This window comes from Rhizopus delemar, genomic scaffold, assembly GCF_000149305.1.
Source record: "Rhizopus delemar RA 99-880 supercont3.5 genomic scaffold, whole genome shotgun sequence".
NCBI lineage: Eukaryota > Fungi > Mucoromycota > Mucoromycetes > Mucorales > Rhizopodaceae > Rhizopus > Rhizopus delemar.
In genome coordinates this window covers 3204227-3228368 of record NW_027137831.1, presented here as the reverse complement: position 1 = coordinate 3228368, position 24142 = coordinate 3204227, and the positions used below count along the sequence as shown (strand labels likewise).

General features: G+C 35.0%; 8 protein-coding genes across 8 annotated transcripts; 5 read left to right on the top strand and 3 right to left on the bottom strand.

The window, feature by feature from the left end:
- Positions 1 to 1874: 1874 nt before the first annotated feature.
- Positions 1875 to 3369, top strand: RO3G_07960 (uncharacterized protein; the record flags this gene model as incomplete). Its single annotated transcript, XM_067662550.1, has 7 exons — positions 1875 to 1980; positions 2042 to 2173; positions 2228 to 2444; positions 2495 to 2612; positions 2666 to 3009; positions 3081 to 3192; positions 3247 to 3369. 7 exons carry the CDS (start codon positions 1875 to 1877, stop codon positions 3367 to 3369), a joined length of 1152 nt encoding a protein of 383 aa, XP_067518651.1.
- A 1051-nt stretch (positions 3370 to 4420) lies between these two features.
- Positions 4421 to 5559, top strand: RO3G_07959 (RNA methyltransferase, TrmH family, group 3; the record flags this gene model as incomplete). The annotated part of the gene is made up of 4 exons (XM_067662549.1): positions 4421 to 4762; positions 4823 to 5023; positions 5077 to 5241; positions 5290 to 5559. 4 exons carry the CDS (start codon positions 4421 to 4423, stop codon positions 5557 to 5559), a joined length of 978 nt encoding a protein of 325 aa, XP_067518650.1.
- Positions 5560 to 5661: 102 nt separating this feature from the next.
- RO3G_07958 (uncharacterized protein) lies at positions 5662 to 9439 on the bottom strand (the record flags this gene model as incomplete). Its single annotated transcript, XM_067662548.1, has 8 exons — positions 5662 to 6513; positions 6606 to 6856; positions 6947 to 7191; positions 7251 to 8287; positions 8336 to 8497; positions 8559 to 8969; positions 9021 to 9205; positions 9328 to 9439. The coding sequence occupies 8 exons, from the start codon at positions 9437 to 9439 to the stop codon at positions 5662 to 5664; spliced, it is 3255 nt and encodes a 1084-aa protein (XP_067518649.1).
- Positions 9440 to 10875: 1436 nt separating this feature from the next.
- Positions 10876 to 11964, bottom strand: RO3G_07957 (uncharacterized protein; the record flags this gene model as incomplete). Its single annotated transcript, XM_067662547.1, has 2 exons — positions 10876 to 11720; positions 11889 to 11964. The coding sequence occupies 2 exons, from the start codon at positions 11962 to 11964 to the stop codon at positions 10876 to 10878; spliced, it is 921 nt and encodes a 306-aa protein (XP_067518648.1).
- A 1119-nt stretch (positions 11965 to 13083) lies between these two features.
- On the bottom strand, positions 13084 to 14633 carry RO3G_07956 (uncharacterized protein; the record flags this gene model as incomplete). Its single annotated transcript, XM_067662546.1, has 6 exons — positions 13084 to 13313; positions 13649 to 13662; positions 13773 to 13929; positions 14038 to 14141; positions 14211 to 14286; positions 14345 to 14633. The coding sequence occupies 6 exons, from the start codon at positions 14631 to 14633 to the stop codon at positions 13084 to 13086; spliced, it is 870 nt and encodes a 289-aa protein (XP_067518647.1).
- Positions 14634 to 15572: 939 nt separating this feature from the next.
- On the top strand, positions 15573 to 16320 carry RO3G_07955 (uncharacterized protein; the record flags this gene model as incomplete). The annotated part of the gene is made up of 3 exons (XM_067662545.1): positions 15573 to 15590; positions 15635 to 15682; positions 15862 to 16320. The coding sequence occupies 3 exons, from the start codon at positions 15573 to 15575 to the stop codon at positions 16318 to 16320; spliced, it is 525 nt and encodes a 174-aa protein (XP_067518646.1).
- A 445-nt stretch (positions 16321 to 16765) lies between these two features.
- On the top strand, positions 16766 to 17031 carry RO3G_07954 (uncharacterized protein; the record flags this gene model as incomplete). The annotated part of the gene is made up of 2 exons (XM_067662544.1): positions 16766 to 16900; positions 16948 to 17031. The coding sequence occupies 2 exons, from the start codon at positions 16766 to 16768 to the stop codon at positions 17029 to 17031; spliced, it is 219 nt and encodes a 72-aa protein (XP_067518645.1).
- A 3090-nt stretch (positions 17032 to 20121) lies between these two features.
- RO3G_07953 (uncharacterized protein) lies at positions 20122 to 21445 on the top strand (the record flags this gene model as incomplete). The annotated part of the gene is made up of 3 exons (XM_067662543.1): positions 20122 to 20845; positions 21037 to 21190; positions 21244 to 21445. 3 exons carry the CDS (start codon positions 20122 to 20124, stop codon positions 21443 to 21445), a joined length of 1080 nt encoding a protein of 359 aa, XP_067518644.1.
- Positions 21446 to 24142: the final 2697 nt, after the last annotated feature.

Sequence of the window (24142 nt, the reverse complement as noted above, 5' to 3'; positions counted from 1 at the left end):
CCTTTTTTTTTAATGAACCATTTTTTCAATATGTGTTTATTACTCGAATCATAATCCACTCTCTCTCTTTAATGTCGATATTTCAGTTACAACAAATTTGCCTCTGCCAAATTAAGAGTTTACTGTTAATCAGCGGTTTATAAAATGATACAACTACTTACATGGGATCATGTCAGCTAATCTGTGATATATCGGTTTAACTTCAACTTTTATTTATTAAAGAGAAAACCAACTAAAATGTGGTTAATGAAATTCAATAAGATATATAGTAAAACTAACCTAAATACATTTACTGTTTTTGATACTAGAGTTATCAATGAAGAAGAAGAGAGAACGGAAGAGATTTACCAAAATGAGCAGAGAATACAAAACATAACAACATCCAAAAAAAGAAGACTACAACAAAAGGTATACTTAAAACATCATTCAAAGAGTCTTCTATTAGTTCATCAAGAATATCACTTTGATTCTAAAATACATCATAACAGCCAGTGAACCGCTACATGTTAAGAACAATCGGATCATGTATAATAGGTTTACAAACATACTATAGAGTTGAAAAAAAGTTTAAAAAAGCTTTATATGCTTTCCTTGGTCAAGGCTATTAAATCAGTTTTATGTTTGGAATTACCTCATTTTAATAAAAAGATTTTGTTGTTGAAAACCAAGTATGTGAGTTGGAAGTAATTGATGATACAACTGACGTGTGGAGTAGTATTTGCTATATTGTTATAACTAGATACCATAAGTCCTAAATTTATTGGGTCATTTTTTTTGGATCAGTATGGCAGTATATGGCCCGTCATACAGTTAAATTTGAAGTATTTTTTAGCTGTGATTAAAATTTAGCAGTAGTTTGTTTTTTAAAAAAAAAAGTATTTTGAGTCTTCCACACTGTCAACAAAACTATCGCCGTTCTCTTCTGAAAAGGAAGCAGAACTAGGCTGCAATTGATGATTGCTTTAATTTTCAGAGGTAAGCACTTTTGTTCTTATGTTGTTTATGCCTTGATGACTGAGATTGATACTTCATATACCCTATTAGTATCTCAAGCTCATCAAAGAATTGGCTCTTGTAAATCACAGAAAGGTTACAATTGGCATTTTTACAACCAAGTTAAATGCTGTAAAATTCAAGCAAATAAAGTCCTTTAAAAATAATATACATTGCATCATCAAAAAAAATATATTGACCTGCGTTCGTCACTTATAACAATCAATTCTTCTACTGATGTAAGTTGTCATTATCGTTGCAAAATGCATTCCTCATCCGAAAATGCCTATCAAGGGGGTTTCAATTAAATGGTTTGATATATTGTGTTACTTGTTCTAAGAGAAAGCAATACAACTTTCAAGCATGCTTTATACAATGTGTGATCCTGTATAATATATATTGAGCTTTGTCTCTCATATTCCTTGCTAGCATTCTAAATCCCAAAGTAATTATAAAAAGAAATATTGTAGTAATCAGCCAAATTTTTTCTCTGAATAGCATACGATCAAAGAGTACAATGGGAAAGCAGTAACTGCTTTAATTTGTTTGGCGATTTATGCAGATATTTAGAACAATTGGTCAATTTTCTGACTTTAAATGTTTTTTTTTGCAAAAAAGATATTTCTCCATGCACACCGTTTCAGGTACCGAGATTGTCTCTTAAACTTACCATTTCTATGTCTTGAAATAGAATCAATCAGTTTTTCACCCAAGTATTGGGACATTGTAAAAAAAAAGATCTAGGCTTTAAAGCATGAGGTAAATTATAAAAAGGATTTTAGAGTTGTTACACCACTTTGTCTGAGATGAATTAGTTGGTTATTAAAAACGTGTAAAATACAAAGACATGCTCTTTTTTTTTGTTATTTTTCATTTTAATTATGAGTGTAGCTGCTGTAAGTGGTGGCGTTGGTATTGCTCACCTTCCCAATCAACGTCATAAGATTGTATCAAAGCGTGGTGCCAATTTCACATTGATGGTTTGTGGTAAAGTCAAAATCGAAAAATTCAAGATAAAAAAAAAAGGCACTAATTTATATCTGCTAAGGCGAATCCGGCGTTGGAAAGACTACCTTTGTAAATACCTTGTTTACAACTGGCATAAAAAATTACAAGAATATGAATAAGCGTCATGCTAAACAAATTGAAAAGACGGTAGAAATCGAAATCACTAAAGCAGGTACGCACACAAGACAACTTTTATTATCATGTATATCAATTGCATGTATATTAGAGCTTGAGGAAAAGAACTTTAAAGTAAACTTAACTATTATTGACACACCTGGATTTGGTGATTATGTCAACAACTATAATAGCTGGATGCCTGTATACGAATTTCTTGATGATCAACATGAAAGTTTTATGGCACAAGAACAGCAACCTGTCCGCCAAGGTGTGATTGACCTTAGAGTTCATGCTTGTCTTTACTTTGTTCGTCCAAATGGTCATGGGTAATACATCCTTGGTATTGAGTATATAATTAGCTTATACTTTTATATAGCCTTAAACCCCTTGATATTGAAGTGATGAAGCACCTTGGTTCTCGAGTGAACTTGATTCCCGTTATTGCTAAAGCAGATACCCTTACTCCTAGTGATTTGGCAAAGTTTAAAGTTAGCGTAAGTAAAGGAAAAGGGTTTAAATTGTATTATGGTATTCATATTACATATAGATTTTAAATTCCATTCAAGCCAATAATATTCAAATATACTCTTGCCCTATTGAAAGTGAAGATGAAGAGATAACAAACACAAACAAAAATATAATGGCTGCTATGCCCTTTGCCATCATCGGCTCAACTCAAGACGTTCAAACCAGAGATGGACGTACAGTTAAGGGCAGAGAATATTCTTGGGGTGTAGCCGAAGTTGAAAATGAGGATCATTGTGATTTTAAAAAGTTGAGAAAATTGCTGATTCGGTCACATATGCATGACCTGATTTCAACGACAGAAGAAAATCATTATGAAAACTATCGTCAATCACAGATGGGCACTCGTAAATTTGGTGAGCCAAAGTAAGTTAACAGAAGACAATTCAAGATACGAATTCATTAACATTGTAAAAAAAAAAAAAAAAAAAAAAAAGGCAAAATAAATATGAAAACCCAAGATTTAAGGAAGATGAGGAACAACTGCGATTGAATTTCACAAAACAAGTCAAGGAAGAAGAAAACAGGTTCCGTCAATGGGAATCACAGGTACAAAGAAAGATATAAAGAGAGAAGGGCATTTGTTTATGTAATATTATATAGCTTGTTTCTGAACGCGATCGTCTTAACAAGGATCTTGAAGAACAACATGCTCAAATCAAACAGCTTGAAGGTGAACTTGAGCACTTATATCAATTGCATGGTCGCGGAACTGTTCGAAGATAAATGCACACTATTATTACTTTAACAAATTACAGATAATAAAAATTTTACAATGTTTTATATATAAATTACTTACAGTTATTCATTATAAATTTATTAATTCGCTTGTTCTACAGAAGCCATTGTCAATTCGTTTGCTAATAAAGTCACATACTAGTTTTCCTTGTAAACATCCTCTCCTTCACATCTCTTGACATTTACTTTATTGCTGATTTCATTTCTTTGTGCGTTAGGTTTGAAGTGTTTAGAAAAACTGCTTAGAAAATAAAGCGATGATGGAGTGATTAAGAGCGGAAAACAAGTTATAAAAGCTTGGAATGTGAAGAAAGATATAAAATCATGCTTTTTATCGGTTAGTCCGGCCTCAGTCTTCGTATCACCAGAAGTATGAGTTGTCTACGAAAAGGAAACCAGCTAAACTCTGTAACAACTGAGCGTGGTATCCCAATAACAGTCTTAGAGACTATGTCTTTTGAGGGTATTAGTAATATTTCACTTTGAAAATCTGTCTTCGTTATTTGTGAAAAATGAAAAATAAAGTAGGATACATAAGTAAGTACCATAACGGAACACTTCCGGGACCAATTGAATAATTGGATGGATTGCTTGAAAAGGGATGATTCATTCAATCATTGTTTGATGATAGATAACGCCCCAGTTTATAAACTTATAGTAGCCCTTAAGCGAATTGAGAACAAATGATTCAAACGCATTTGTTTACTCACTTACCCTTTCTTAATCTTATTGAAAAGTTTTGGTTGAAGGTTAAAGCAGATATTAAAAGAAATGCTTTAAAAACTAGGAAAAATTTTTTAACACTTCGTATACCAGAAGTTTTGTCCCCAATCACTCAGAAGGGTTGTAAAGGATGGATCAAGCATGCAGCTAAATTTTGAGACTTGTTACAACTTGCTTTTTTTTTTTTTTTTTTTTTTTTTTTTTTTTTTTTTTTTTTTTTTTTTTTTTTTTGAAATTACAAATGTGTGCATGCAACACAAATTGACTGCTATTTCAAAACATTAATCTGTCCTTTTTTTTTTTATTGATTTTTAACATGTCAAAATTCAACCACTTGTTTACTCGCAGTTTCTCTAGAGCGACTTGCAACCGATTCGCGACTAAGTATCCCAAAAGAACTCCTTTAGCAGAAAAAACGGCTAGTGAAGAAATAGAGTATGTGTATGGAATTTCAAGCGTTTCCGCCGCACTTTATTCAAAAAAGAGATCAAAACTTGAAGCAATCTACTTTCAAGAGTCAACTGAAAAGAAAACCACCAAGAAAAAAGACAAGGCAGTGATAGACAGTATTGTGAAAGCAGCAAAGGAGTCAACGATCCGTGTTATTTATACTAACAAGGGACAATTGAACAGCTTGACACAAGACAAACCACACCAGGTATATATGCTTTAATTATTAGGCAGAAATCTCATTGTACGTATATCGATTCCTACTTAGGGTATTGTATTAAAAGCCTCTCCAAGAAAAATGATAGAGATTAGTTCTTTGTCTGCACTGACGGACAAAAAAGCATACGAAGCGCTAATTAAAAGAAATAAAGACGATATCGATGTGCCAGCATCTGCCTTCAAGTTCCAAATAAAACCAAATAGACGATTTCCCTTCTGGATAGCCTTAGATGAAGTACAGGATCCTCAGGTAATAATGGACAAAAATGTGTAGAAAGTAACTAAATAACATTTGACTCTTAGAATTTTGGATCAATATTGAGAACAGCCCATTTTTTTGGCGTAGACGGTGTATTGGTTTGCAGCAAGAATAGCGCGCCCTTGAGCCCGACTGTCTCTAAAGTTAGTTCGGGTGCAATGGAAATAATGGATGTTTTTTCTACTAAAAACCTTTTATCTTTCTTAAAAGTAAGATCATGATCATAGTAAAAGGGCTGTATATTGAGTCACTTTTAGGAATCAAACGAGAATGGATGGGACATCGTTGGAGCCGCAGCGGGAGCAGAGTTAGATTGTTTCGAAACCGAAGTGGAAATCAAACCGACTATTTTAGTTTTAGGAAATGAAGGGGTTGGGCTTCGAACAAATATAAAAAATGCTTGTAATCGTTTTACAAGCATTCCGAGCGCTTTGGAAAATCAATATAACGGATCTGTAGATAGTCTAAATGTTGGAGTTGCCACTGGTGTTTTGACTTACTCTCTCATAAATAAACTAGCATGTTAATATTCGAATTGCATGTAAAAAAGTTTATTATGAAAAATAAATATGTGTTGATAGATGGGTGTGTGTATATTCTTCGAACATGGGATTCATATGTATGCTGCGTTATTTATTTATTTCAGTTGATCCGGTAGGTTTCAAAGGTGTTCTTGCAGTGATTGCTTCATCAAAAATATCCAAACTTCGTACACTTCGATGGTCAGCTAAAGTGGATACAACAGATATTCTGTTTTTCCATTTATCAAAATGCTTTTGTTTGTAACTCATTCCTTCTTCATCCTCCAACACGTCATCCAAGAGCCAATCTCGTGTATTTTGGTTATAGGAACTATTTTCGGGGTCAATCATACTCATCTCCCGCTGTTCCTGATATCTCACAAAGCCAATCTCGTTGTAATTGGTTGCGTGTCTAACCAGAATGACTGCTGCTAGTTCCTTACAAAATTCCTGCAAGACAATATATGAATTGACAAAATTTGCAAGTTTTGCAAATGGGTTTGTCATGGTAACTGGCGTTGCATTGGACCTTTGGCTATAATGAAAGAAAGAGGAAGAGGGCGAACTAGGGGATCCTGTACCTCCACCAATGCCCATATCTTTAGTTCTCAGTGTCAATAACCCTGTTGATTTTGTAGATGTAGGTGATGTAGGACTGCGGGGGAAAGAAGGCAGTGCTGTCGAGGCAGAGCCCTTGTTGAACACGAGCTTAGAGAGATTACCAGAGTTTTTAGACGAATGATCTGTTTTTCGAGAAAAGCCCGCATGACTTCCATCATTACCATTTGCAAAGGTAAGACTGCTCTGTTTTCTTAATGAGCCCGTTTGGCGACCGTTATGATAGGTTGAGTTGCTTTGAGGTTCCATCACGTCTGGCAACATACCACGTTTTTTTGCTATTGATATGCGAGTTTCAAAATTAGGAACAAGCTGTGCTCTCTTTAGTGCTTCAAATGTAATCTATGATGTAAAAGATTAGCGAATGAGAGAATAATCTTGTAGAGGGTCATAAATACCTGTTCTAAAAGTGCATAAAGGGTGCGCCTATTTACTTTGGTGCTTGGCAAAGTCCAGACTCCACCATACAGAGCTCCATCATTACCCACACGAATAGACCTCCAATCACATATCACACCGTCCATTCGCTTATCGACAACACCAGCAAGCTTTTGTAAAATACTGGTCACTAACAGATTTTGTTCCACAGGTAATTCAAACATTCTACAAAACTGCGCAAAGACACGACTCAAGAATAAACCCTCATACGCCTCAGACTTTTTGATCGTGGTCGTTATAGTTGTCACTGTGCTCGATATGCTCATGCTTTTGGGCCTCGTGGGTCTCATGGGCCGACCTTTGCGATCTTCTGCTTCTCTCTCAATATCTTTTTTACCTTTAACAGGCGGATAAGGCGCTTTCCAAAAGTTTTTGGCAAGTAATGCATAATGGAATCTCTCTTGTGCTTCATGGAAATAATCGTCATAGCTATTTCCGGGAACAACGACATAAGGATTGTTGCTTTTGTCATTTTCATTTTGTTGAGCAGAAGATGTAAGGGTCTCTGATGAGATGACACTGGATAATGGTGGTGATTTCATTCTTTCTAATTCGTCTTCTAGTGGTAGAAGAGACAATACTCTGTATACAAAAAAAGTATTAGTCAATCTGGTTTTGATCACTCTATACTCTTCAGTTACCTTTCTACAAGCCATCTGATCTTTTCATTTTTATCTTCTTTTTGAGATTCATTTTTTTCTTCATCGGCAGTATCATCAGCCTTTGGTTGCTCTTCCGCAGTAGCATCACTACTACGATCACCCGTTACTTTAGACCCTAATGATGACGTATCTGCAGAATCTTTTCCTTCGTAATCAACGTATTCTCCTTCAGGAGAAATATCCAGGTAGTTTCTAAGCACCAGGTTGTAAATAGCAAATTGATTGTAAGTTTCGAGAATAGTGTCAAATAACCTTAAAGAGGCTAGTGCTAGCTCTTGTCTATCAGAGTCAATGCGATTAATCAAAAGCAATCTCAGAGTCATTTCTTCATCATCATTAACTGAAATAGAATCTCGTTTCTCCTTAGGTGATGGTGGTGCAGAATCTTCTTCCGGCTTCGTCTCATCGTCTGTTGCTTGTGAAGATGAGCCGTCATCTTGGTCATCGTCAATAAGATCGTTTACGGATATATCTGATTTTACTTCTGCTTCCAAATCTTTACCAATGCCTCCTTCTTCACTTATCAATACGACTAAAAATACATGCAATAGTCTTTGATCTGTTAGACAACGTATCATTTCAGTCGTGTATGCTGTTGCTGCTGTTGCCGCTTCTGCTGATGGAGAACTCAGGGCGGTACAAACGACTGGATGCCAGAACATGGTTGTTAGCTGTGCCATCAGGGCTGTCATCAACCTTTTCTCAGCTACTCTTGCTATATCATTTAAATACTCCCAAAAGCTATAAAAGTCATCTGCAATTCTTTCTTTATCTACTGCTGATTCCAGCATGCGTACAAAATTGTTGTCGAAAGGGCTGCGTTTTCTGCGTTTTCTTTTGAAACTATTTTGAGCATTCACTGTTATCATTAAGCTATTGTTTGTTATCATTGCCGGTAAAGAGAAGCGAATGCGACGTCTAGGAGGTCGTGTTGGAATGACTCGGTTGCTTTCTGAAATGGAGAATGTGCCAATATTTTTAGGTAGGCTAGCGAAATACAGCGAGAGTCTTTCAGCCTGCGATAAGTTCAGTTGTCTGTAGATACATATTTTTCATGTTTTTACCATCACTTCACATAAGCCAGAGTATTCTACGATATAGCACACATACTCTGGATCATCATCAAGTAAACGAAGAGCAAACAGAATGGCTTCTCGTGCAATTTCTCCCGTTTCTCCAGGAATGTTCATATAATCGATGAGATACGTAAACATGTCAAAACGTGGCTAACATGTAGAAATATCAACAAGAATCTCTTTTTTGTTTATAAAATAATTCAGTATTTACCGTCAAAAACATATTCCATGCTATTTTATCTTCAACACTTTCTCTTCGTTTATGAAATGTTCTCCCATCCTTTGAGCTTCTCCAGACACTCTCACCTAATCCTCGACACCAACCTCTTTCAAAAAACAAATCCATTAAAGCTGCATTATCTCCTTTAAAATGAGAGAATACACCATGCATCAATTTAACAAGCTCTAAAGAGAGTTCAGAAATGGCTGCGATTCTTTCTTCAGAGCAAACCTCTGAATCTATAACCAGTTGCTCATAGTGGTGAGCAATCAATCTGTGACAGGAGGTTATCAATTTTTGTAATGGCACATGAACAGCCCTTTCCGGTAACAGTTGAGCTTCAACATTAATAACCAAACTACAGAAAAACCGCAAACAGTGAATACGCATACCATAAGGCGTCTATAGACAAAACAATTAGTTGCAGACAAAGGAGACAAGCCTTCTATTTACATCAACTTTAGCAAATTCAACCAATTCTTCCAATACGCGCTTTTGAAGCAAGTATTCAAGACAGGGACCGGCCTCCAAACTACCGTTAGGTCGCTGATGTTCAACTTCTTCAGCCTGAATGAGTTTGATAATATTTTGTAAGCTGCTAGGAATTGGAGTAAGATCTACTGCATCTTTCAAGGGATCTATGAAAAAGAGTCAATATATCAACCAGGACACTTCATTTCGTCTTTTCTTTCTCCTTCTCCTCATATAAACACATTAAAAATGAAAGAAAAAACAAAACCTCGTAATAAACACACTATACCAGCAGCTGTTTCATAGTATTTTTGTATGTTTGTCCAAGCTTCAGCCAGTAGCTCTAATTTGGTCTTTGCTGCATTCCTTCCAGAGAGTAACTTTGAAAGAAACATGGACATCTTGTTCTTTTTTCGACAAACAGGAAAAAAAAAAGGAGAAATAAAAAAAAGAACTTAGGAAACCAGCTTTGTGTTACAATTCTTATTGTTTATTTAATTGTTACTATCATGCATTAATACAATATTTGAACTTTACTTCCAGACGCTTTAGAAATAGTTTTGAAACCAAATAAGATGACAGTAATAAGCTATGAAAAAAAAAAAAAAAAAAAGATTTAGTAACAGTCCATTTTTCTCATGGCTATGCTATTTTTACCTGTAATCATCTTCAAGTTCGCTCGCCAGAATGATGAATAAGCATGTTCGTTGTGGTTCTTTGCTATCAATTCCGTGTGAAAATTGATCGTCGACCTTTACCACTCCAAACTTGACCACATGATTTACAATATCTCCCCTTGTTTCTATTGCTCTTCATTACCTTTTTACTGTTGCTTTGGGTCCTATTCAAGATAATGATAATATTACGAAAAATGTCCGCCATTTATATTTAGAAACAGCAACAGTACATGCCAAAGACTTACTTTTCTTCTAGCAAAAGTTTCGAATCTTTCTGTTTCGTCGTTCCTTTTCTGCGCACCCAGTTTTTGTTGTTTTTATTGTTACAGATCAGCTACTCAGTACCAGGACATATAGCAGGGCATATCATTGAAGTGGTGATAATAAGAATATGAAATTCTGGAGAAAATAACAAAAAAAAAAAAAAAAAAACTTCAATATTTATTGAGCTTTATTTTTATCATTTACTGATGTATTCATTGAACTTACATCTTTTCCAGAAAGTATATAAATTATCAAGATTATAGACACTCTTCAAGCCTTTTTTTTTTTTTTTTTTTTTTTTTTTTTTTTTTTTTGCAAATCAATATTTTGGAAAAGAATGCTTGTTGTTATACAGAACACTAATGTAAACATAATTTATGCATATTATGCGCTCTTCTTTTCATTACACTGTTAAACTTTTGTTACTTTAGCAGACATGGGTTCGCCCATCATTGAAGCATTTTTATGAAGAGACATCTTTAATTTCCTCCGCTACTCTTTGATAATATTCAAAAAAAAAAAATAATAGATACAGTTACTTTCAGTTCACAAGAATGGTTCATGGTGAACTAACTATTAAAGTAGTCAACTTATTTAACATAACTTACAATGATTTAATCCTGGCTAGTTATTTAACATTGGAAATGAAATATATCAGTCTGCCAATCAAAGGTTTAAACTGTAATGGTATGCATGCGATACTGTACAGTTTATTTTTCGTGCTTTAAATGGAGTCACTAAACATAGAATTGAGCTTCTTTCAAAGGTTTATTTATTATTTATGTATACAAAACATTCATTGATATGTTTCTTAGATACAGGAAAAAATAATAATAATAATAATCTGAATGAGATGATTTATTCTTCAACATTCACTTTTATAATAAATACTTGCTTTATATTTTTCTATCTATTATATTGTTGTCTCTTTTTAAGCAATAATCACGAATACGATTTAATTCTGTACAACTCCATTTGATCATAACCGAATCACTGCTGGATTGTTCAGCGACTAGTACAGCAGGACTATCGCCACTGTTGTTGGGTTTAGCCTCTGGAAAGTCATGATAGGTAAGTCCGAGGCCACTCAGAATGAATTTTGATAGTTTGGTACATTGATTCACAAGTTCACGCACGATTGGTGGTGAGAGTTCTTTACGGCTTTTGATTCCAAGATATTGCAGATGAGAGAGATGAGTAACATTTTCTAACGTACTGTCTGTAATACCAGGTGAGAATAAGAACAGTTCACGTATATCTTGATGAGCTTTTAAGAATGGAATGATATCATCATCGCTAATTTGATAGGATGAGACACCAAACCTCTTCAAACAAGGTAAATATGGCTTGCCAGTATCATCCGTTGTAAGGAAATGAAGAAAATCTGTAGGAATAGGATCGCAATCTTCTATGTTCAAGTCTGTCAGATGAGTAAACAAACGTAGATCGCGTGCTGTTTCATTCACTGTCAACCAGCTACATCCTGTCAGATCCAAATAGTTGATTGGCAAGTGAGCAAATGGCTTTAGAGCATTTGAATCTAGCATGTTACATTCAACTAGAGTGAGCTTTCGTAATTGATTGCATTGACCTAGAACTTGAACTGAGTGATTGGATATAGAAGAATATCCCAACTGGAAATGTGTAAGGAATTTGCAGTACTGAGGAATAGCCATGATACTTTTATCAGTCAATTCTTGTGCATAACTTATCTTTAGTTCTTCTAAATTGGGTGCTAATGCTAATATGTACAAAAGCTCATCATCACTAACATAACTATACCAACCAAATCTTATGCTTTTTATATTAATTCCAATCTGATTCTCTGCGCTATTTAAACAATTTATAAATCGATAGAGTTGATTCATTGTGCTTATCACTAGATTTCTCCACAGTTCAGGCATCGTACTTGAATAAAATTCCTTGTTCACAAGCATACATTTATACTTGTCTCCACTCTCAAGCAGACCAAGTATCTTTGACATGATTTCAATTGGTAAAGTGCTTATTACAGACATTTATATATTTATTTTCTTCTAAAAAAAAAGCGAGAAAAATAAAGAAAAGAAAGAAGGTTTTAAAATGTAGGTTATTAGATTTAACACTTTGTATCCCCTTTGGGTTACGTAAATTCTTGTTTACTTTTTTATTTTTTCCTGCAATAAAACCAAGTCATTTAATCAAGGGAATCCATCTGTTTCTTTTTCTTACAATAGAATTGCTATTATATAAATGGATATATAATTATAAGAACATTTACTTTTTTCTCTTCTTATTTTTTAAAAGTTTATGCAAATGTATTTTATTGTCAGACATGAAGTTGTATTTATCATTTCCCATAATTGGACATAAACCTCTTATTGGCTATGACTAAAAAAAAAAAAAAAAAAAAAAAAAAAAAAAAACGACAGTAGATGAAGACAGTGGTAATAAAATATAATTTGGTTTGAATGATATATCGAAAGTAGGCTTAACTTCATATCAATGTGTTTATGCATTATGTACTTTGCTTAATCAGATGAGCCGTTGTAGTAGGGTTTTGATCATTCAAAGAGTGCTTAATGGCTTGATATTTATTAAATTGTTAAAAAAAAAGGTAAAAAGTAGCTTTAAAAAACAAAAATATAAGGTTTTCTTATATTTAAACGCGTCATATATGTGCTGAAAGAGACATAGTTTTTGTATAATATGTAACTCATACTAATTTCAAAACAACTTGTTTCAGTTATATCTAAAAAGGTAGCAAGTATACATAAATTTACATACTACTCATTTAGAGAGAAAGAAGAGTTACAGTGATTTGAGTTTGAAATTCAAGATTTTCTTTTTTTTTATAAGGAGCATAAGGCTCAAGTTTATTAAAATGACGATGAATCAAGCCACATTATTATTTTTGGCCTTTATATTATGCAGTTGATTTTTTTTGAAAGTAGAAAATGAAAATTGAAAAAGATGTAAGTGAAAACGGTGTAATCCGCGAAAGAGATTAGGATTGAATATGAGGCAGAGGTACTGGAAAACAACCACAAAGCAGTAGATCTTCTTTATGAGACGTTGTACATTGATGGAATGCAAGAGTGCACAAAGAAAAACGCGAGACGGACTTAACCTTGGCGAACCAATCGCAGAAACCGTTTGGCGAGTGTTGGATGGATATCCATATCAGCAGCTAATTTTGGCTTTAGACGTTGTGAGTCAGGATCAAATTTATAGGCAGTGGAACACGGCAATCTTGTCTGAGTCTTGGAGAGTGTTTGGATACAATCAGGGTGTATGCTGGCGGAAATTGGTAACTGGAGACCCGTTTCATGGTTGATGACAATGTCCGAGAAATCTTTTGGAAGTAAATACATGCAGCGAAAGGGAAAAGAAAAGACACCACCATGTACGCGTAACACGGATGGCATTAAGTCGACAAAGAGGAAGCATAATCTGAAGTCAAATTTGGAAAAATCAAAGGAATAAACCGACCGAGGCCGTTTCACCCATTGATCCAAATGAAAAAGCAGATACTGAATCAACGAAGGCAAAAATATAGATTGAGAGAATCCCGCATACGTGAGGTATATGATCACTACAGCCGCTTTTTTTAAACGGATATACTTAATCATGTCTTTTACAACAAGCATGTTAGTTATGTAATGCATTATTTACACATTTCTTACTTACCTTGAGTATCACCACTACATTGGTGCAAAGACGATATTATATCTTTGTTGACAATGGTATCACGAGAAGCAATCGGTTCAATGGAGTTGAAACATATACCCTATCTGCTTCTGATCTCTCTCACAGTATATCTATCATATTCTGGATGTTTTTAACTCTAACATCGTCCTTAACATGAGGAATAGTCGATTTTCTAGCGTATCCTATTACTACGCATCCTTGCTCTTTCCATGTCTTCAAGTTCGCCTTATGTATGACCATTTGGTTAACGATAGCATCAACTAATCGTACTGTTTAGAAAGTTTATTTTTAAATGTTAGATAACACTTCACCTCAGTGTTTCTTATCTAATACAAATAAATGGCGCGTTCTGACACTGATTGTATTACTCTGCTCGTCTCTGATTCGTCTACGCTTTACTACCACAGACATGAAATCAGGCATTGCTTTTTTTGCCCAATATGTGAATGTAGAAGATTCGTCCTCTACTTTTCTGAATCGTAACGTGTAATTCAAAATCTGCGTATAAATCTCATTTATTGTTAAGCTTTCGTAGTTGTACCTACGTTCATCATCCTTATCAGGAGACTCACAACGAAAGACGGTGTTCAGAAATGCGATCAGATCACGATCTCCATCTAAAATTGATAATAAGAACGCGAGATATTTGCATCCGTTACATCCTACAGTACTTACATAAGAGTGCATGCTCTGGTGTTGATTCCCTCGATCTATCCTTATTTGCATCCACAGTAGAACTTCGAGTGGATTCTACTATCGAAGGATATTGATGGTAATGCGAGGGATGTTGATTTACATATACTGTAGGGATCAAAAGTAGATGATGAGGATCGCCATAATGACAAATATACATTTCTAAAGGGTTGTTTTCAATTTGTTCCAAACATTCTTTTTCATTGTATTCTTTAGACAAAAGGATGCATGCAGCTTGTCCTCTGGTAATATTGCTACTATTAAACTCCATTGTAAATCTTTTTTTAGGAACTTAAAGACAAGGTTAGAGCAAACCCAACGGTCCCTATTAAATTAACTTTAATATCCTGAAATCAAAAAGTTGTCACCCAACGGACCCTATTAGCGACCTTATTAAAGCTGATAGGTCTTAAATTTCCACCCAAAGGTATTAACGTTAATAGGAACTATCAGACCTATTATCTTTCGTGTAACGCTATATGTAAATCATGTTAATAATGGATCTTTAACTTTTTCGCTTATATGCCACCTCAGAATGCATTCAGTTAAGTTCTCTATACATTGAAAATGCAGTAAGTTGATGGATGATTGCATTTTTAGTTTGAATAAAGCTGAACTTTACTATGATAAACATTGCAAAATAACTTCAAACACATCGCTGAATTTTCTGACATACGAAAATATTCATCTACGCAGTCGGCAGAGTAATCATGGATTTTAAAGTGCACAGAGTGATACCCGTATTCACAAGCTACCTGGTGGGTGGCAGCTGTCATTTTCTGGTAAGGTAAAAATCTAGCTTTGCTAATAGTCTTGTGCTTATACTGAAGAAAGCGGTAATCCTTAAGTTAAATGACTTTAATAATACTGATAAATACGCTTCGGCGCATTCTGAAGCGGTATCAAAAAGTTTCTTTGTCGTAGGTTGGTGATTACAAGAAGCCGCCTGCAATGAGACGAAGATGATCCCCGATGCGATCTTGGTTGACAACTTTATGACCACAAAGTGACCTGGCATAGTGGGTTTCTTTGTCATATTCAAGATTAAAGCCTTTCAAAGCAAGAAAATACTAATTTGCTACGTTTTGGAACTGTTTAAATTTACTGAATCACTCTGTTATAGCTGCGTAAACATCGTCAGAGTTCATGTCAATTTTAAAAAATATAGTGTTGAAATTTTAATAGGGTACGAGTTAAAAGGGACCACAAAATGACATCCTCACAAAAGGTATTAAATATAACTCCGAACGATTATATTTAATACTTTAATAGGGACAGTTGGGTTTGCTCTCAGGATCTATTTCTTATTCAAATTCATTTGTAAAGATTTAGTCCAGAATGATAAGACTGTATCTTATTGACATGTTAAAACATGACAGAAGTGGAGATTACTAGTAATGAGCTTGTTGGAGAAAATCTACGCCAACACCGCGAAGAAAGACGAGTAATTTTTTAGTTTCTATTTGTTGTATTAACCTCTTAACGAACTTCATTATTAGTTTTGCGATGTTACAGATGATACAGAAAGTCAGTCTTTGAAGGTACAAGCCAAACACAGATCATATGATATTATCTCACCATCAATTGTTACATCAGCCAATGTGTCTATTATCGAAGAAGAAAACATGGCAAATCTGAGCAAATGTGTGAATATTTGTCTCAGCACTAATGTTACTTATGCATCTTCTGAACTTTTGGAACATTTTAGAAAAATCAAAGAGCAACATAGGAAAAATGCATACTTTGATAGTATTGAAGGCGCCCGTGATTTTTTCAATCTATGCATTTCAATTGAAAAGAGACGATTTGTTGACGCAGTCTTATTACTCCCTTGTCATGGCTCTGATTTCAACCCTTTCATTAAAAACTCCATGATTGACTTTGAAATCAATATGTTGAGAATTTCTCCTATGCCTACAAATGATGAAAGAACCATGTTTGTAAAGGCTGTAGTTTAATTATGGAAGTATTTCTGCAACCTGACTGGATTGTTATCCTTCAAATAGTAAGGGAGGAATAACAACTTTCATAGAAAATCAACTAATTCGATTTTAGGTGTGAGAAAAAGGACAAAAGCGCAGCCAGTGCAATCTTTTTTGCGAAGCAAAAAAAAAGAATTAGCGCGCCTTTTAGATGGAATTGGATGTAATGACATAATGCAGCAAATATGATAATAGAATCCTCGGGGTATAGTATTAAGGTGTTTAAACAATTCATAGTTTTGATATACTTTAAATAGATTAAATATAGTAGCCAATCGTGACCATACTTTGCATGACTCACTTAAAAATATCAAGAGTACAACAGATGCATTAATGAATGTAATGTGTCATTACTCAAACGCAAGTGTCATCACTTTAAAAAAAAATGCACGTCTATTCAGTTCAAACCATACAAAATACGATGACTGTAATCCAGTATTCTTTGAAAGACTGTAAAAGATGGAGGGCCCTTGAATGTGGCTCGACTCTATTGCCGATGGTATATGAAGAACGAAGGCAGCTGATCCAGGTTTATGAAGTCTTTGCTTTTATATATGTAAGTTTCTTAAATATATATGTGAGTATGTACTAAAATATATGTAGCTTGATCTTCTTGAACAAAGAAAGGTGTTTGAGAGACTTGAGGATGAACACTTGGGTTACGTTGACGTTGATGCAAACGATTGAATAAGTGATAAATCTGAAGTGTTTTAAATATAAAAATATGAAAAAGAAGAATTAATGAGACCGAACAATAGTTCTAAAGTCAAATACTTTTATTAAAGAAAGATTCCAAAGCTATTTATATTAGTTTGAGCAAGACCTGAGATTAGATGACAAAAGATAGCCACGACCGATATGATTTGACATAAGAAAAACTATATAAACTGATGCTAGTAATAAACTGTCTACCACACCCGCAGTCTCTTTGCTTTTTATCCGGTACACTAAATGTACCACATACATATCAGTAAGGTTGCTGGTAATAACAAAGCCAAAATAACAAAGTTCATAGGCTATATGGACTACTTCCACCCTAAGATCCCACTTTTCAAGATATGAAGGGTCACTATATTACCATTCATGAAAGCTGAAGTTGACATGCTTATAATATAGATGAGACACCTTGGATTTGTTTTCATGAAAATTGCAATCGCTTCACAAAAAATTGAAAGATGACCAAAAGAGTTGAATGCTCACAAAAAGAATGGATACACTATAATTGCTTTAATTAGTCAAAAAAACTCTCTGAATTTCAAACGCAAATCTGTATCCCATTTATGCGGCACTCATATGTCTACTTCGAAACTTATTCGATGATGTCCAAATAGAAGTTTTGCTAAACAATGCCACCTCAACCCGATTTTCACCTGTCACAGGCGTCTTACAAGAATCTATACTCTCGCCATTCCTTTTTTCTATATATATTAATGGCTTACCCAAAAAACTACGCCCACAACCAATAATAGAAGTCCTCTATCCCGTCCAACTGACCCCCTCATGAATTGTCCTTTATATGCTGACGACACGGTACTCATCGCTGATAAGAAACAAATGGTACACTTGCTGAAGAAGTGCGAAGATCACAGCCACAAACTTGGATATAGATGGAACCCAAAAAAAATGCGTAGTCCTAGACCCCACAGACCAACCATTAACGTACACTCTTTACGGAGATGTACTTGCAACTCTATCTTCCTTCTCTTATCTTGGGATTCCATTTCGGCCAGGTGGATATCTCAACGCTTTTGGCTTACTCAGAAATAATATCTACAAAGCACTAGCGACGATGAACCAACAATCATCAATTGGTCTTAACCCCGAAGGCTTTAGCCCACTTCTTGCTATTAGATTCTATACCCGGACAGTTCGTGCTCAATTAGAATATGGACTTGCAATCAATAAGATAACATCACTCCTAGCCAAGAAATTAGAAGATGCACAAAACATATGCCTCCGCAGAATCTTTGGCGGCTCTAGTCTATCCTCTGTCAGAGTGGTGCTACATCTAACTAAGCTACCTACAATGCAAGAACGTACTTACATATTGCAATCCCAATTCTTGTTAAAATCACCAATTCTGCCGGACAATGCCCTGATTACCTGCCTATTATCTCATATACGTCGCTCGGATAATCATTCATGTTGGTATAAACTTTCCAAGTCACCGTTATGGACACAATGTTTGCTCCAATCAGAGCCATTAGACAAATGTACACTTAAAAAGATTCAACTACAGTTCCATCAAGACAATCTCAACCAGGCGCGATCATCTCGTAACTCCATACCTCTTTCTCAATGTTGCCCAACGATATCATTAGATCCCATCCTTTGGCTACCATTGACAAGAACAGAAAGAAATAGATGTGTACGCTGGCGTCTTGGCTGGTTACCAGGCGGCAAACTAGAACCCTGTCCAAGTCATCCTACCCAGATTCCCACTAGACAACATGTAATAAGATGCCTCGACATGCATCATCGCTTGCAAATGCCAGAAACAGTTCAAGATCCTCTATCGTTCCTTCTCAACAAATTACCAAACAGAATACGATGTTCCTCTCACTCTGTCTCTCCATGATTTACCCGATAGCCAGTCATCTGTACTATACTCTATGAACTTGACTACCTGTTCCATGATGAGGATCAACTGTCACCGTCATTCCAATCAGGGCAAAAATTCCTCGATTGGCTACCCTCTTCCCCTCACTAGTAACATTCACTTGTTTCCTTCTTTCTTCCTCCCATATCTTTTTTACCCTTAATCCCCAAAGGGGTTTTTAGCTTCCATTCAATTTTCTACTAATCAGACCATGGTAAAAACGATGCAATATTAGACATTATGCACTCAAAATGGTCAATTTTTTATATAAATAAAATTCAAAGTTTAAAAGTATCCCATTTATGGAGTAAAGTTGGGTTAAAACAGCGCGACTTTTATTTCATTATTTTTTCTTTCCTTCTTCAATGGTAAAAAAGTCGACCATATTAATAGTATCCACACTACTGTGGTTACGCTGGTTCATTTCAAGTCTTCCTGGGTATATTCATCCGGATGAATTCTTTCAAAACCCTGAGATTACTTCTTCAAAAATATTTGGAATCCAGACTTTCATGCCCTGGGAGTATCAACCACAGAACGCTGCTCGATCGATAGTTGCTCCGTAACCTAAAGATTATTATTTACAGAAACTGAGAAATTCATGATGTTTATAGCTTCATTACAACTGGAATTCCTTTTTGGATTTTGAAATGCACCTTACCTAGAGGACAGTGTAAGGAATAATAATAAAAGAAATAATATAAGCTAACAAACTCACATACTACAAGTACCCTCCGCATCAATTTTATTTGCAGTTGAACGCTTTGGATCGTTTGTGTGGTCTTTGCTTATAGGTAAACATCTGTAACGTGATAGTAATAGGAAAAAAAAAAAATTAAAAAAAATAAAAGATGCGTGTGTTTATAGATTATGTAAACATGTTGGTTTATCCAAACCATCTATCCCTATGCTCTTGGTAGCCACTAGCCATGTTACTTTAGCATATTATACACACCCATTTTCAAATTCATTTGAAAGCATCTTACTTTGCTTATGTCTATCTTTATTCATCAATCATACAAAGAGACCATCAAACAAACTTTCTTACTTTCTCGGTGGTCTGTTTAGCTTGGGAACATTTACTAGAATTACCTTTCCTTTATATGCTTTACCTATTGGTGTCCTATTCCTGATGGATTCATATAAAAAGTAGATTTTACACAAAAGCATATCAAGCCATGTTTTCTCACTTTTTATTATTTAGACAAAGTGCTAGCTACATTATTTCTTTAGTTTTAGGTATTACCACTTTTGCAGTGTTCTGTATTACTGCCGATTCAGTATATTACGGTGCTCTATCAATCACTTTAGATGGTCAACCATTTACCGACGTCAACCAATTTATATCCACTTTATTCAACCCAGTATCGCTTGTTGATATCCGTGCAGAAGGTAATCTTATCGTGACACCCATCAACAACCTATTGTATAATATGGACGTCAATAACCTTCAACAACATGGTATTCATTCAAGATACACACATTTTCTCGTCAATCTTCCCTTGTTATTTGGACCACTCGCCATCCAGACATTTCTCGAGAGTCCTTCGATTATTAAAAGAGCCGTGTCAGATAACAATCGACGCCTGTTTTTTTTGCTTGTGACCATTATCCTTACGAGCCTTGTTGGGTTATCAATCATACCGCATCAAGAGGCTAGATTCTTGTGTCCACTGCTTGTACCTCTTGTTATCATCTACTCATGGAAACGATCCACGCTTTCGACGTCATTTTGGATTAGCTGGTTTTTGTTTAATGTGATTGCAACCTATGTGTTTGGTGTGATTCATCAAGGTGGACTTGTTCCCACCATGCGTTTGCTTCATCATCAAACAAAGGGTATTCATGACTGTCATATATTAAAAAATGAAGATCTTGCTTGTCATATTGGAGCTGAGACGGGTAAAAAGAGGCTTACTATCTTTCAATTTTAGCTAATATGCATCTATAATAGATGAGATTATAGACTATAATTTGACAACGAAGCTCTTATTCTATAAAACATATATGCCACCTCAACATTTATTAGTCAATCCATTAGGTAACATAGAGCAGAATATTTTAACAGTATTTGACTAAATGTATACGAGAAGTCAAAGGCAATCATCAAGTAAACGTACTAGATTTTGCTAGTCGACATGAGGATTTAATTCAAGAACTTGAGCAGAGTTCAGGGGTTGTATTACGTAGACATGCACAAAATGAAATAGAATTTGCAAAAACTAATACAAAGAACGAATATGAAAGGTAAAAAGAAAGAAAGGAATCTAATGATAACATTAACTTTCTTTTTGTGTTAGAACGCTATTTATTACCCCTAGTTATGTCATTTTACCCAAGATTCCTAATCACAGATACATGCTTATTGCTAGCTTTAGTCCACATGTAGGCTTTGATGATATTGACAAGATAATTAGTAGAATTGAAGAAACAAATTCACCAGAGACACAGATAAATTTGAATGTTTTCTTATTGCTGTCAGATAAAGATGATGTTTTATAATAAAAATTGCTTTATAATCATGTTTACTTTATGATCTTATGAAAACTAATTTTTTGCTTATATTAACATGCAAGCGAAACAAATAACACAATAATATAGAAACAGTAACATTCGCTGTTTTCTCGATCAACTTTATTCTCTAATAGTTTCTACTTTCGTGATCCAACTATACCATTCCTTTCAAATCTTGACATGTTCAGCAGCCATGTACCAACTCACACAGCCATATAAATAAATAAATAGAAAATCAAGCTTAATAATTCATGAGCATTTGATGGTTCATTATTATACGGTAACTATTGTGAAATTAGCAAGACATCCTAGAGAAACTCAGGTGAGTGGGTATATACTACTACTTTTATAAAAAAAAAAGGGGGGTAGATGGGGAGAGGATTTTATGTGTGTATTAAGCAAATTATGTTTCACTCATACAGCATTTTAGGATGTCTTTAAATAATCCCAATTTTGAGCAGCCACAAAGAAAATACACTACGAATCTTTGAAAGCCATTTAGTGTTGTCTATTAGGGCCGACTTGGATGAGATGGTAATATCGTATATGTTGCTTTTAAGGTTTTTGTCATTCAGCAATACAGAGTTGTTGTTGTACTTTTCAAGAGAAAGAAAACAGGATGGATAATCTAGAAGCAACATTGCTATAATCTTCTTGTGGTTTCAGACTGTTATTATTAGCTAAAGCAATTGCTACTGCTTCGCTGGAAGTACTAGTAAAATTAACTATTCTACCATTGTAAGGAATCATTTGACGCTTGAAACAAAAGATATGCTTGTATAATTCAACTTGGTCAGAGCATGAATAACCAGAAAGATACATTAATGAAACTTACACGGTCTGTGGAGTTGTGATTCTCTTGAATGGCCATTGTGTTGAAAGTTAGGGAGCATAGGTAACGTATGAAATTAAACGGTTTCTGTGTACCAAGCTGTTACAGTCTAATGAAAAAATGTTGAATGATGGCTCTCTTGATCTTTTATTCATTATTGCTGATAATGAATTGGTGTACCATCAATGCTGAATATTGTGTTGCCGTACTACTGGCCACCATGGACGTAGTGTGGCATTAGTAGTCTAAATTGCTGGTAGTATGACGACAGATATTGTACCCTAAGGGGTTTTTTTATTAAGGGTTCTACTATTGACAGTCTGAGATATGTTATAAATTTTTTGATCAACAGGAGTAAATTTTCTGAAGTCAAAAGTACTTCCTTTCTTCAAACTACTGTTATTCGCTTGCGAATTAACATTAGAGGAGAAGAGAACAGCTAGAATCTCTTGGGTAGACATTAATACCGAATTCTCTTCAGTTGCCACCAAAGACGTCGAGTGGATTCTTGGGTTGTCGCCTGATCTATTTTGACGGGAGCGTTTACGCTTCATAGCATTTGAGACTGTAGATAGAGAAGCCATAGACATGATATTGGTGGAATACGAGGCTTGTTATGCTTTGTCTTGATTCGCACTATCCTGTGGAACAGTAAGAGTCTTCCTAGTCTTTTTAAAAGACTTATTCTTGCCTTTTGCGCATTTGGAAGCAATATGAGCAATAGCACGACAATTCCAACAAACATGAGATGAACCTTTTTTTTTGGGCAGTCAGGAAGGGTATGTCTTTCAGCATGACAATAGCGACAATAAGCGAGCATGTCATCCCATACTGCATAAAATCCTTCATCTTCCAATTGATATCAAGGAAGATGATGAGAAAGGGGAGAGAGCCTGCCATCATCTTAGGGACACTCAAACTGACATAACCCTTGCCCATATAGATTCCAGAGTTTGATTCTCATAGGATACCCAAATCGAGAAAAAGTCATGAGGTTCCAAACTCATTTTCAAGCATTCCTTAAGAATGGTCTTTTTAAGAAAGGGAAGGTTGGAGAGTCAAATTCAAACTAAGGAACAGTTAGATCTTAGGCTCGATAAGACAAAAGCCTAATTATATCATTTTTAAGATTAATACTGTCTTTGAAAATGTATCTAATGGATCAAAGATGATTTAAGCAGCCTTTCAACTGCCTTCTTTGGTAGTTGTAACTGCGATTTGTGGCGGATATTATTTCACAGTTAAGGACTTGAGCTGTACGGGTGATTCAGATCCACTGGCCAAATCCAGAAGGACACTACCTAGGGAACGACCTGCTCTCCACACTTTGGAATAAATAAATTAGTCTTGTTTACCGTTTTGAATGTTGTATTCTGAAGTAGCATATATGAGCGATATTCGCTTCCTGGTTGCTACTTAGAATCAGGACATGCTGCTTCGTTCTGTAGGAGGCTCTGGTGCTTGTAGTGATTGCGTGACTGCGTTGACCGACTGGTTAGGTATTTTGTCGGAAAGAGCCATGCTCAATTCATTTTACGAAAATTCTCCTTGAATATCTGCTATTCAATTTTGGTATAAAAAAGTTTTTTCTTATTCTTCTTTTTTCTTCTTTTTTATTAAACCTTTAAATGACAACAACTACTGCTTTTGTCAAGTAAGCAGTAATACATAAACAACTAAGCTTAATCTTAAGTTTTATTGTAGAGTAGTGTTGAGAATTAAACCAACTTTAACAGATGACAAAAAAGAATGCTTGAAAGTAATTGAGAACAATATAGTTTATTTAGAAAACAAGTCCTTTCAATTCGATCATGTTTATTCTCCACGTGTGACACAACAAGATGTTTACAAAT